This window comes from Sprattus sprattus (genome assembly GCF_963457725.1).
Source record: "Sprattus sprattus genome assembly, chromosome: 10".
Classification (NCBI taxonomy): Eukaryota; Metazoa; Chordata; class Actinopteri; order Clupeiformes; family Clupeidae; genus Sprattus; species Sprattus sprattus.
Genome location: NC_137908.1, coordinates 26,419,405 through 26,433,903, shown reverse-complemented (window position 1 = coordinate 26,433,903; position 14,499 = coordinate 26,419,405). Strand labels below are relative to the sequence as shown.

Genomic DNA, 14,499 nt, shown 5'->3' with positions numbered 1-14,499 from the left:
TACCCCTGGGCTCTCTCTCTGTCTCTGTCACACACACACACACACAGACACACACACACACACACACACACACACACACACACACACACACACACACTCACACACACATACTCACACACTCACACACACACACACACACACACACACACATACTCACACACACACACACACACATACACACACACACACACACACACACACACACACACACACACACACACACACACACAAACTGAGAGAGGGATGTAGAGTGAAATGTTGAAGGATAAAGAAGGGAAAAAAGTCATAAAAAATTTGTTATATGTATTGGTTGATAGGATGGGGAGGTGTTGTGTATTTTGTGTTTGTAACGTAACAGGTCTTCCTCTTCCTGCCATTCAAAGGAGAGACATCACTGGCGTTGACCAACAGTCCTCTAGCAGCAGTGCACAGGGCTGGAGGTATTTGTCAGATTCCATGATACTGTTTCTATAGATATATTCAATTACTATTGATTCCATACACATTATCTTTTAATTTCTACTAAATAAAGAGGGACCCGGATGCTTTATGTCTAACTGTGTCCCTCCATAAATCACAGGCAGGGTGAAAAACCAGGCTGTCTCTCTGTCAACTCTTGGCCATTGTGCAGGAGCGCCTCAGAAATGTTGAGTAGAGAAAGAGCAAATTAAAGGAAAATCAAAAAGAGAGCAAAAGAGAGAGGGGGGAGAGAGAGAGAGAAAGAGAGAGAGAGGGAAAGAGAGAAAGACCCTATAGGGCTGGACTCATAAATTATCATGATGGTCCCTATCTTTTCACCTATTGGAGGGCGACACCACCATTTGGTTCCCAGATGCCATGACCCCACAGGTCAGTGTCACTCCTCGCTCGGGTCCCCTCACGACCGCCTCTGGGACAACCATCACTGGAAGCTGCTGACACGGACAAACATGCTTGTGCCCTGCCAGCCAGGATGCTACAGACCACAGTCATCCCCCCCAAAAAGGATTAGAACTTTATTTAGGATTAGAACATGTTTCCTTGTTAGATACCATGTCAAATAATGGAGAATTCAAATCTCATCTGAAAGGTAAAGGAGTTACTGTCATCTTGAAAGTTAGACGGAGCTACCTTGCGGGTGCATTTGATTTGTATCTGAATTATATTTTCACCCCACTGCTCCATCGGTCCACCCACATTTACGGCCTCCCATTCCACAACTCCCCCTGACCACACACCACCCCCAACACTCCTCCCTCACAAAAGCATTGTGACCCCTTCATTCCTCTCTCTTTCCACCTGGGATCCTTTCTTTTTGTGCCCCCCTGAAAAAAAGACAAATGTCTATTAGCAAGTCATGAGGAAGCCCAGGGTCACCAAGAGTTTTGACAGTGTGGTTCTATTGTTAGTAATCTGCAGTTGTTTAGCAACTCCTTCACTCTGGAGGGGCTTGTTTGCAAGGTATCCCACAGTCATAGCCAGCATGGTCTGAGTTCCAACAACGTTAATGAAATATCAGGGATGTTCATTGTTACACTTATCTGAAATCTTAACCACCAATAATATGCTATTCAATATAGTTGGTCAGTCAGGATATGAAAAGTCTTGATTTAAATCAATGTGTTTTTCTTTCTTTCTTATAATATCAAATACATTAGTTTAGGAACTGCTTTCTTTAAGGAAACTGCCTTCACAATCTTATGTTCTGTAGTTATATTTTAAAATATGAAATGATAGAGTTTCATTGGTTCTTTATTTACTATGATTAATTGTGTGATGTAGTAGGCTATCACATGCCATGTTTGATATTGGTTAAACATTATTATATATTGTTGTTGTTATTATTATTGTTGTTGTTGTTGCTGTGGATGTTGCTGATAATGATTATGATACCTTTAACGCACCTTTCTAGTCATTTTGCTACTGGTGCTTCTAACGGACAATAGCAGAGGCGGAATTTGTTCACATTAACACTCCGTTTGCGAGTAACTAAAAGAAAAGGCAGGGGTTCCAGGGGTTAGAATGCCAAGGTGGGGGTCCTGAAACGGTGTGTTAAAGTTTTTCGGATGTTTTTTTTCAGTTGCTAAACAGATTACGGGACAGTCACTCACACAAAAGCCTGACAATTTAGTACTTCCTACAGCGATCTAGGAGTGAATAGAATGCGGTACAGGGGGCTCTATGGGGCATTTAAACACAGGTGCTATACGTGACGTGAGGTTTTAAATAATCTCAGTTCTCTGAATAACAGCACGAATAAAAACCTTTGCCTTTGACAAAGGCTGTTGAAGAAAATCTTTGGCTTTGACAAAGGTTGTTGCAGATACAATAGTTCTACTTCAGTAACGGGAACTCACCGTAAATTCATTTGTAAAAGTTTGTAAATTAAGACAACAAACCCCGACAAAGGCTATCTATTTAACGTTTTAGTATGTGTTGCCTGTGTTGTTTGATATACTATAAACGTATAACAACAAGTAAAGCGACAATTCCCCATACATTTTCCCCTTACCTCTAAGTTTGTACGCGAGGTTGCTTGAACGCGTTTCTTCACCACATTTCAACGCGTAAAGGCTATTGCTGATGGCAAAGGGCAGAGGATATAGCCTGCAATTAACGACAGTGCTACTGTCGACTCTCAAGTTTGACTCCTGACCACCATTATTTTGAGGGTCTTAGTAACTAATGCTGAATTTAATCGCACCGTTTAACAAGCACCAAGTGTCAGTACTCGCACCCCTCACCCAAAACCAGCCTCTGATGACATCACTGAACCTGAGTTTTTTGGAAGCCGTCAGTCTCAGTTACCCGTTGAGGGCGACGGCGTTCAGCACCGCCGGTTCATCTCAGACACAGACAACTTCTCACATCCTCGGACCATTACAGCGACGACATGGCCGAGGAGAGCCGGGGCAAGCGAAGGAAGCAAGCGAATCCACGACGAAACCAAGGTAGGACCCATTTTTACTTTGATACACTAAGCAGGGTAAAAAAAAAACAGCTGCTCTATCGTTTAATCTCCTAATGCTCCTTTCACTAGTACTTGCTTTGAGAACATGCCGCTTGGACTCTTGGCTAATTTTAAGGCACGACATGAACAAAACACACAAAGTAGTTTATGTGGAGCGGTGAGTTTGTAACAATTGTATGTGATGTCTCCTATCAGGCTTCGGTTCACGTCTGGAAGGTACACATAAAATAACGCCACAAAAGTTATGTGTATTTATTCACGTGCAAGAATACATAACTACTTCTGAAATTAACACTAAATGTGGTTGAACTGGGTTTCTGAATGACTGGTGCAATTAAACCATCGATTGTATAAAAACTTTTTATTCAGTAATTGATCTAAACTGAGTTGTATGGCAATATGCAGGCAACTTGTGAGGCAGTGAAACATTTTCAGTTTGTTCCCGAAAGGACTGGCAAAAAAGTGCAAAGTAGCAGAGTAATGTGATTGTCTTTTTTTATCAAGCCAAAATATGTTTTACAAGGCAACAAAAACACAATCTAATGGAAAAGAGTGTCCACGTGTGAGAAAGACATTGTCCAGAAAATAAAAAATTGATAGCAACATGAAAAGTTATTTCACAAATCTGGCTGCAGGAACACACTGAATCAGAAGTCATTAATTACTGTATGTCTGAATTGTCATACCGAAATAGCGCATGAAAAGAGTCACAGCGCTTGTATAATTAATTGCTTACAGTCATGTTAAACAAATTGATGTTAACACCTACATGTTTTACAGGGATGCTGGTGCATTTTAATCAGACTTTAATTTGAATCAGACTGTTTTTAGTTTAAAAAAACAAAACATATTTTGGACAAATACAGCGACATTAAAAGCAGTATCTCCACAGAATGGCCAATTAAATAAAGTACTGATGCGCCATTTTATCTGGGAAGCAGGAATTCAAACATCTTTCCCTGTATTATTTCCAGAATTTCACAATTCACATTCAGGTTTTAAACAGCCATCATTCCACAAAGAACATATTTATGTAAAGTCACCCTTAGGTAAGATGAAGGCAGCACTATCAGTATTCATTAAGCACTTTATATCATGAGCCATTTGTCCACAAACTTGTGCAGTTCCTCTTTGTGTTATGAACAGTAATTTAACTTACGGTTCTTTGGTTTCGAGTATTTTAATTCAAGTGTTTCATCCTAAGGCACTGTACACAGTAATAAACATCAGGTTATGGGCATGATCAGAGTGCTGGGTATGATGACACGCATATGTGGATGCATGGATATGTGGATTACACATTCACGCACACTTGCACATACACTCCTACACACACACACACACACGCACGCACACGCACACGCACACGCACACACACACACACACACACACACACACACACACACTCTTTTTCAGTGTCATGTATATGTAGGGCTCAGTTGGCCTTTTTCGCTTGTTTGGCATTTTGACACCTGTGGCATAGGAGCCAGTGTACACATAGCTAAGGTTGTGTCCACTGGCTTACAGTGCGGCATGAGCATGAGGTGGAGGGAGAGAGGCAGCCTCACGCTCCTGTGAGATCCCCTCCGCGCTAATGGACTCCAAATAGCCACCCCGCCCCTATCACCCCCAGCCAGCACCCTGCCCAGCTCACAGTCACACCTCAGCTCGGTGGGGCCTGGATCTGTTGAGTGGAAGGGGAGCAACAACCTTGCTTGACCCCCACAAGTGCTAAAGTGAAGTTCCTCAATTGTGGTACCAGAAGAGTTGCATGCTGGCGGTTGTGAAGCGTTTTCTCTTCACAGAGGAACTTTAGTTGTTACTTTAAAAAAAGAAAAGAAGCTTCACTGTCTGTCTCTTGACATAGGTATCAGAGATCAGTTAGGGGGCGCGTGTTCTGTGCATGGTAATGTTTTATCAAGTTAAAATGATCATCAAGTTTTTAGTGAATTAGTTGAATATGTGTATGTTCTATTTTCAGAATGGATTAGAATGCAGATTAGATGCATTCAAGTTGTATTTGAGCAGTTGTTATTCAGAATCATTATCTAAATCTTAACCCTTTCTTATAGTTTTATGAAAATAGATTGTATGATATTGTTTTCAGCTTTAAGTGGGAAAGGGATGATGCATTGCTGTCCCACATAATACACTGAAAGTCTTTTTTCACATTTGAGCACTCAGTTTACAGAAGCGTCATGTTTCTCTCACACATCAAGCCATGAGCGATAACTGTTCAAAGTGTCTGTGAAATGGACTGCAGAAACAATTTGAGTGAACAATGGAATGAATTAATCAACAGATGAGTAATAATCACAATAATCAACTGGTCAGTGCCAGCTGTAGAAATGCTTGTAGAGAAAATGGCGATCTTGTGAGAAGGTTAGGGGGTTTCTTGTCGTCCCCCTAAACCAGTGCGAATGTGGATGCAGTGCTGAGGTTTGAGATTTTGTGTGCATACGGCGCACATGCGAGACAGATGAGAGGGCATTTGCATCGCAGAGGAAGAAAACAGCCTTTGAAACAGCTCAAAACAGTCCTTGGAAGGTTTTACATGCAGTCATGGCTTGTTTCCGTGTTGAGTGTGAACAACATATTTCTCCACAATTAACGCACACGCACACACGCAAAAATGCAATGAGTTTGAAGAAGTCATCGTAGAGAAAACGCTTAGATGTGGCATTTCGAGAACGATGCGGTAAGAACATTCATTTACACACTCGTCCTTTGCCTCCTCTTCGTTCCCCCAGTCTTTTTTGACCAATTGTTTTACGCACTGCATGAGGATCACATAGGGAAGTGGGCTTTTCTTTGCACTGCCAGGATAGCGGATGGCAGGTTAGGAGTATAAACTGAGATAAAACCAAATCATTTGGCTAATGTGTAAGAGAGAGAGAGAGAGAGAGAAAGAGAAAGAAATGGTGAATAAGAGAAAGTGTGTCAGACAGAGTGAGGGATCAGAGCACATATCTAAAGACAAAGAGTGGAAAACAAGGACCCATCTCCGCTGTTCCCTCCTCATGACGCATTGTTGATTAAGTCTGTCTCTCGAATAAAACTGTCACTGTTCACTGATTTCAGATGAAGTGGAGAAATGATGGCTTTTCATAACTGGTGGATCACAGATGCTTTTGCTTCTGATGGGTGACACAAAGGGGAACACCAGAGTGCAATGGAAACAATAGGAGGCCTTGGTGCGGGGCGCATCAGTGTTGAAGCGCACAGCCTTACAGGGGGAACATTTAGGTCTGAGCGGGGAGGTGCGGAGGAAATGCACCGTCCCTGACTCCATCGCTCACACTTCCAGATGGAGGGAGAAATCTCTACGTCCACATGGTACGTCTCTTGTGAGTGTCTGCTCAGAGGATGGAACCAGTTTTGACGTGAAATAAACACGGCAAACCTGTGAGAGTTCATGTTAGATAAAGAGTGGCGTTTCACCTCCTTGGCCTAGATCTTTCCTTTCTCTCTCTCTCTCTCTCTCTCTCTCTCTCTCTCTGTCCCTTATTCCCTCACTCTTGCATGGGGGGTAGGGGGTTACAAATGAACTGCCCTGTTTAGTTCATTTCCTTGCCTCATCCCTGAGTCCCTCTCTCTCTCTCTCTCTCTCCCTCCCTCTCTCTCGCTCCATCTCTCGTTCCCTCTCGATTGCCTCCCTTCGCTCCTTTTTTCAAGTGCCAATTTATTTAAACTTTCCCCCTTTTCTGCTTTCTCCTTCATTGATTTCCAAACCCCAGTCTTTGTGTGCAGCTGGGGCCCAGCTGTGTGTCTGGCTGAGTGTGTGTGTGTTAGCGTGTTGCGGGCGTGAGTGTATGCGTGAGTGTGTGTTTATCTGGCAAAGCTCTGTCACAGTGGGCAGAGTGCAGGAGAGAAGTAGAGAAATAGGGAGAAAGAGAGAGCGAACACGAAAGAGAGAGAGAGTGGGAGAGACATCAAAATGACCGAGGGGCTCAATGCATTGAGTGTGGTTCTACAGACTCCTGTTGCGGTGGGCCAAGTGTATGAGTGGGACAATGCACAACAGAGAGAGAGAGAGAGAGAGAGAGAGAGAGAGAGAGAGAGAGAGAGAGAGAGGAGAGAGAGGAAAAAGAGAAAGTGGATGAAAGTGAGAAAGAGAGCAAGCGAGACAGTGAGAAGCCCAGGCACCAGGCTTTATTACCGGAGCTCTCCACACAGGCCAGGGCCAGGCGTCAGGCTCAGCGGGAGAGAGGGCGCGGAGGAGGAGAGAGGAGGAGGCAGAGAGAAAGACAGAGAGTGGCGCAGGGCTTTGGGGGCTGACAGGGTCGGGGACAGTAAAAAATTATTTTCAGTGTGAGGGGCAGGGAGATGGATGGAAAGAGCCAAGGGGGGGCAGGGAGTGAGGCGGGGAGTGCAGCGCATAGCAGAGCAGCCGTTGGGAACTAGAGGCAGTGCATTACTGAGAGGCCAGTTATCAGAGACCATCGCCATTGAGAGAGCGTCACATATAACGCTCAAGATAAGATTAAGCATTCAGTATTGCACAGGACCTAAAGGGACTTGTAGCTGGCCCTAATGGCTGCTGTAGGTCAGGAAACCAATAGCTATGGATGTGTGTGTGTGTGTGTGCGTGTGTGTGTGTGTGAGTGAGTGAATGCATGTCTTTGTGTGTTTACATGCATGTATGTGCATACGTGTGTGTTTGTGGTATTTTTTGCCATCATGATCCTTTGCATTCTTCTCATTGAAATACAAAACATGTACAAAAAAATGTATATGACAAAAGTGGCAAAAAAGTAACAACATCAATCACACCTCAGTCAGGAGCTCAGAATAACTATCTTGTATAGCACGTTTGATAGGGTTGCTCTTCCTTCCGCAGAGATAGAGGCCACTTATACATCGAGAACGAAGGGAAACGCAGCGTGTGAAGTTGAATAATTCACACAGTATTAAAAATCACTCCAGCGGACAACGCCTGTGTGATATGTGTGTACGTAGACAAACAATTATAAAGTACTGAAGACACAGGGACATATCCTGTCCATATGGTAGTGGCCCACAGATAATCAAACAGTAGCATGCATGTTTTAAGCAGTGGTGGTGGACGGAGGATGGGGATGGGGTAGGGGGTGAGGGGGTGGGGGGGTTGAGAGCATATGTAGTGGGGACTACCTCTTGGAAGTAAAATTTAGCAAAACTAATGCAGAGCAGCATGCTTCAATCCCAGATGTCGGTGGTGGTATTGGAGGTGGTAGTGGCAGTGGTAAGGGGTGTGGGTTGCTCTAACACCTGCACCTTGGCTCTCACCCAGCTGCTGTGTTTGCTGAGCTGGCCCCCAGCGTTTGTTCCCCAGGGGGTCCGGGGGGGGGGGGGGGGGGGGGATGGGGCCTGGTCCAGAGATGAGTGGCCCGGCCCGGGGCTTTTATCTCAGGTGGGGTGCTGTTTGCATGGGAGCGGTGTTGGCGATCAGGCCTGGAGACGCTGTAAACATAACACTGCGGGGAGAGAGTATACTCACTGTTTGCCCACGGCGTCTCGCTCCATTTGCTGTGTTTTCTACTCACTCATTCACAAACAAACAAACAGATATCCCAACATGTACACTGATGCACTCTTTGAAAAAACAAGCACATACACACACACAAAGGCACTTTCTGTCTGTCTGTGTCTGTCTCTGTCTCTCTTTCTCTCTCTCACTCACACACACACACACACACACACACACACACACACACACAAACATACAACATAAAACTCAAAAGCATACAAACAAGCACTCTACGACATGCTGAGTAGACCCTCACACTTGAGCGTGAAAAAAACATTAACCTGTCAGCAAGCATTTTGCTAATCTCAGTAAACAGCCAGGTTGATGTCAGGTGGTTGTGCTTTGAGCAGGGAGTGAGGCTTAGCTCAGAGCAACGCTCCCTCACACTGCACCTACACCCAACAGGTACGGCCTGGAGTTGCCATGCACTCCCACACTCAGCAAAGCTCATTACATGAGACATAGAAAGAGAGAGAGAGAGAGAGAGAGAGACAGACAGAGAGACAGAGAGACAGAGAGAGGGATATGGTAAAATCCATGCACTCCCACATTCAGCTGAGCTCATTACCTGAGACATAGAGAGAGGGAAGAAGAGTGAGAGAGGACGTGTTTTTAAAGATTGATTTAGAAGAAGCTCAAATCTCAGAAAGATTCATACATTCATACACATTCAGGTATTTTACCCTCAGAACATTCTGTTTCTGATCTCTGTTGTGTTCCTGTAGGCCGTGTAGGGTATTTATGGCAGTTAACGGAAGTTCTCGTTGTCATGTTCCCCCTCGTACACAAAAGTAATAATATTTAGGTCTCAGGTACTGTTTCATAATCACAGGATCTTGATGGCCGGAAGCCCAGACGTGTGAAAGGAAACCAAAGGGTCAAAGCTCTGCCTCTAATTATCAGACCATCTCCTATCAGTAGAGTCCAAATCAGACAACAACCCCCCCCCCCTCTCTCTCTCTCCACAGAGAGTCTTCAGCGTTGAGACTGTAGTGGAGAGTAGGGAGAGCGGGAACACAAACACTGAACACGTTAGGGCAGAGAGCAATGAGCTAAAAGAGGGGAAACCGTCGAAAATAGTCAAGATGAGTTTTTCATGCATCGGCCATGCCATTTCGGGAGAACGGCGTAATTTCAAAATTATATGTGTCTCGTGTGATGGCAGGCACCGAGGCAGAGGAAGTAATAACTTGCTGGTAATGGCGCGCTTTGGCCTTGAATCTGAGCGGCCTTGCGTCATGTTTTTGAATGATATAAGTAATAGGTAGGTGTGAATCCGTCCAGCTCGCTGGCTGTTCTGCTCTGCTTGTGGGCTCTGGAAGCGAAACCACCCTGCTCTGTGGGCACGCACTTAGGCAGGGAGAGGGAAAGAGGAGGTGGCTGAGGGGCGAATGGAAAGGGATGGCGGGGTGAGTTGGATTGAGGATGGGGTGTGGGGGGTGGGCAAAAGAAGGGATGGGAAAGTGTGCGTGTGTGTGTGTGTGTATGGGGGTGGGGGGTAGAGGGAGAGTGGGTTTGGTTGGACTTGGGTGGGTTCCGGGGTGGGAGGGAGGGGGTCTCCCTCATCCCCGTGCTGTCGCCACCCTGCCTCCCCCCGGAGCGCCTGTGTCCCACTGACGCCACACGCTGCTCCCTTCCCCCGAAAACCACTTCAAACAGCCCCATCAAAGCGCCATCGCCAGCAAGCCTTCTGCTTCGACTTAATGCTGTTCTAATCCCAGTCACAGGGCCCGCTTTCCTCTTGTGATATACATCAAAGATCCTCTTAAACTCTTGAGTTTGCTTTTTAAACCCTCTTTTTTTCCAAACTTGCTGAATTTTAGTTTTTTTTAAATTCAGTTTCTTTTCTTTTTGTCTTTTTTCCGCTCTCTCCTTCTTGATTTTTTTTTCAACAATTTTTCTGTTTTCTCTCTCCCTCTTAGTTGCTGTCCATAATGGCACACACACGTCTGCTGTGTGGTTTGTGTGTGTGTGTGTGTGTGTGTGTGTGTGTGTGTGTGTGTGTGTGTGTGTGTGCTAATGTGTGTGTATGTGTGCATGTGTGTCCACGTGTGTGGCTGCCTTTCCACTATTGCACCCTACAGTTTCTGTCACTTTAATTAGTCTTTTCTTAGTTGGCTGGGCCTCACATGTGTACGGCACGGCACGCATTTGCACAAAGGCTTGCAGGACAGGCCTGCTCTCCCGCGAGAGTAGCCTACCGCAAAAGAGTGCGGCCAGGGACTCATTTCGAATGCGGAGAGCGGTTGCATGAAGAAATGAGGCGCGTGCGGGAGCTACGCATGACTCCCTAAAAAAGGCCTACATATAAAATTATAAAGGCCTACATAGAAAATTAAATAAACGTACATTGGCTGTTAAACTAAAGAATGTTTTTCGTGTTTGCAGAGTGGAGAGCAGCAAGAAATAACCCATGTTTTACATGAGCAGGCATGATTGGTGTTTCTTACGCATGGCACTTTTTTATGGGAGCGGGCACAAACTGGACTGGACACAAACTATCGCGTGTAACGTCCCCCTAAAGGATTTTGCGGGCGGGAACGGGACAAAACGTTCGCGAGACAAAATATGACATAGTTTTGCAGGTGTGGGACAGGATCTTACGGGGCGGGACTGTAAAAATCCATCCCGCGCAAACCTGTAGCTGACAGCAGACAGAAACACCCACAATGCTATCTTGAAAACCGTCCATCTGAAATACTCTCTCTTGTCATTATATCAGGCACGAGTTTTGATACAATTAATTAAATAGGGGCCCATCGCCTACTACAAAACTTTTAGCCAGAGAAGAGGTTTGCAACCTTAAAAGTCTCCTCAGTTCTCCCTGGCTTCCACCAGGGTAAGAGTGTCAGAGAGACCACAGCTGGACACGAACGTTACTGTATCTGTCTGTTTAAGGACAACCTCAATTAGATACCTCCTCACTGTCCCTGCCAGGAATTCGTAATCTTACCTTCCCATTATATTACCAGCAGCCAGGATTTTACATGTCTGTGCCAATATGGTTGCGTAATTGTAAGTACATTTATTTGTCACAGCAGATTCTCTTCATATTTTAACTTTCGTTAAATGTTTAAAAAAACACAATTATTAACAATCATCCTATGAAGCATATATCCAGGTCCATATATGCAGGTATATATATACCTGTACATATATTGATGAAGTTTAGTACAAGTCTGACAAGAGTGTACAGTAGGCTAGGCTTTTGTGTTGTGCAGTAAGGCACTTCTCCTGTGAGGACATGCCATATGTCATTCCTATATTCACCAGTAGGTGGTGCTCAGTCTGTTTTTTTTTTTTTTTAAAAAGGCACGGCGCTTGCTGGGGAGGGCCAGGTGAGGGAGCCGCAGACTGTAACGCGTTTCTGTGTCAGGAACGAATGTTGCGTTGTTACACATTGATGACTACTTGATTTTCTTTATGTGATCGTTTAATTTGCCTTTGGAGATATGTGAAGGGAAATACTACTATATCTGTGTAAAAAGGTTAAGAGGAGGGGTTAGAAAGAACAGCTGTCTTGCACAGTGTAAGGTATTGTGTACATGCATCTAGCAGTGCCTTTACACATAGACTACACCTATGCACTGATCTGATATGTGGCATGAATTTAACTAATTAGTTAATTTATTTTAAACTATGTATTTTATGTTATTGGTGAATATATTCTACTATTCCAACAACCCGTAGGTAATAGCCTGCCATAAAAATGTAGGTACTCTGTAATATTTTACGATGTATTTACCTTCAGTATAGTGCGCTAAGCACATGGTAATGGGAGGTTTGGGGCTAACGGACACCAAAGTCATGCAGTCCCCTTTCATGGTTCAACATAAAACTGCCACTTGAGCTCATAAAAAAAATGTCCCGAAGAGACAAACCTCACCACCAGGGATACCAAGCATACTTGTCAAAACCTCAAAACTAATTTCTCAGAGAGCGCGACATGAATGTTGCAACTCAAGGAGAACTTACCCACTCTCGCATTCTACAGCCGTTAAACTCAAAGAACAGCTCTATTTAGAGGCTCCTATTAAAACTTCAAACCTTCTCTTGTGTTCTTTGAGAATGTTTTAATATTCAAGGGCCACCATTGTGTGGTTTGTGCCAATGGACAAAATAAAGAGCCACATCAGAGCGCCTGGGAGACGCAGCAAACATTTTGAGAGAAAAACAAATTTGGGGGGGAAACAGTGGTATTTATAGCGTGGTGTGAGAGGCAAGGAGGTAATGAAGTGGAGTCGGTTTTTGATGCACTGCATGCATGCATGAGTGTGAGTGTGTGTGTGTGTGTATGTGTGTGTGTGTGTGTGTGTGTTAGCGTGCATGCATCTGTGAATGTGAGAGTGAGTGTGTGTACTACTCTGTATGGTAAGTGCGTGGGTCCTGTTCCTGCATTCCTGCTCCACCCAACATCTCAGCTCTTCTCACAGCTGCTCCCGGGCCCGGGCTAGGGACAGCGGGCGGACTCAAACTACAGAGCAGGGCGGCCCGCTAGGCTAACCTCAGAAAGGTCTCGTCTGCTAAGGTCAACCTCAGCGGGAAAGGACAAGGGAACCATGCTAACCTCAGACTGAAAGGTCTTCTAAACGAAGCTATACCTCACATAGAGATGGATGTTACCGTGCAAGGCTAGATGGGACTTGCTGCTTTAGATAGATAGGAGCACTGGGTCAAGCCTACCCTGAAAATAAACCAATGCCATGGCAACTTCTCATGCCAAGGAGAGAGAGTTGCAAAGGCGCTAAGAGCTTAATGAGGTCAAACTAACCTCAGATTTAAAGGTCACTTGAGCCCGGCTAACTTTTCGAAGGAAGTTAACCTACAGCTAATCTTTCTGTAAAAAGAGCAGTCCTTTTCAAGTAAGGCTACTTCTCGAGTCAATAGTAAAATTAGCCATGAACTATGAGGCCCCTTTTTAAATTTTCCTTTCATTTTGAAATGGCAAGACTTACCTTCTCCCTTTCAAAACACAGAGATGAGTAGGAGAAAGATTTGTGAGAAACGTAGAACATCCGTTTTTAACCCCTTCTGTGGTTTTGTGAGGGACAGGGTGAGAAAGAGCATTTCCTGATACTCCTGCCTCTACTGAAGTAGACAGGAGTGTATGCACAAACACGAGAAAGAACTTTGTATACCAGTTCATATATGTTGACAGTCTTACATGTGCCTAGACATTACGTAAATCATTACGTATTTTATATATGGAGAGTGTGTGTGTGTGTGTGTGTGTGTGTGTGTGTGTGTGTGTGTGTGTGTGTGTGTGTGTGTGTGTGTGTGTGTGTGTGTGTGTGTGTGTGAGTTGTCTGTACTCAGCAGTTTCCAGGGTGAACAACAGTGTTTGAAACGGGTGTACATCCACTGCTTGAACCTTTTTGGTTTGATCAGTGCCTGTTATCTTTCAATATCATTCATTTTTCACACACTCCTCCACTCTGCTCTGCCCTGAGAACTGAAAGTGTACTCACAGGAAAGTTAGTTAGAGTCACTGGATGTCATCTCAGCAGATACTGTGGAGATTGTATGTCTTAGGTTTGATATAAAAAATAGTCATAGATCTATGGTCCTGTAAAGAGGATCTAATGTGAACCAGTGTGTCATTCATCACTGGTCTCAAATTTGTCTACAGACTTTAAGGGCACTCAGCACATCTGACAGCCAAGGGCCTGATGGCAATTACAGACTTAATTGCATCAGTTTGCTTATTTTACATTTGTAGTCTAGTGTTTGCCTATTTGTGTAGGAAATATGCGTTGCAGTCTTTATTTTCTTTATGACAAGAGTAAGTGATATATATATAGTAGAGAGTTTGCTTGTTATAGCGTCACATTGCGACGCTATAGTTTAGGTTTATTAGCCTGTGTAGATACATTGTAATAAATGCTCTATTGCGACAGCACACTTTCATTAGTATTGTAGCTATAACAGGAGTTAGTTAGGGCTGATATCCAGTGTGTTGTGATCTGAAAATTGAGTGGTCTATTACGCAGTACTTTCCTCCACATAATACACTATAGCTTACACTTCCTGACAGCGTTCG

General features: G+C 44.3%; 1 protein-coding gene across 1 annotated transcript in view; it reads left to right on the top strand.

The window, feature by feature from the left end:
• Window positions 1-2,872: 2,872 nt before the first annotated feature.
• The window catches only part of LOC308371280 (uncharacterized protein), a gene marked incomplete at both ends in the record, with an annotated part of 19,941 nt that continues 8,314 nt past the window's right edge, over window positions 2,873-14,499 (top strand). The window contains one exon of the mRNA XM_080846125.1: window positions 2,873-2,930. Coding sequence (XP_080702251.1) covers window positions 2,873-2,930 — 58 coding nt within the window. The remainder of the gene's footprint in view (window positions 2,931-14,499) is intronic.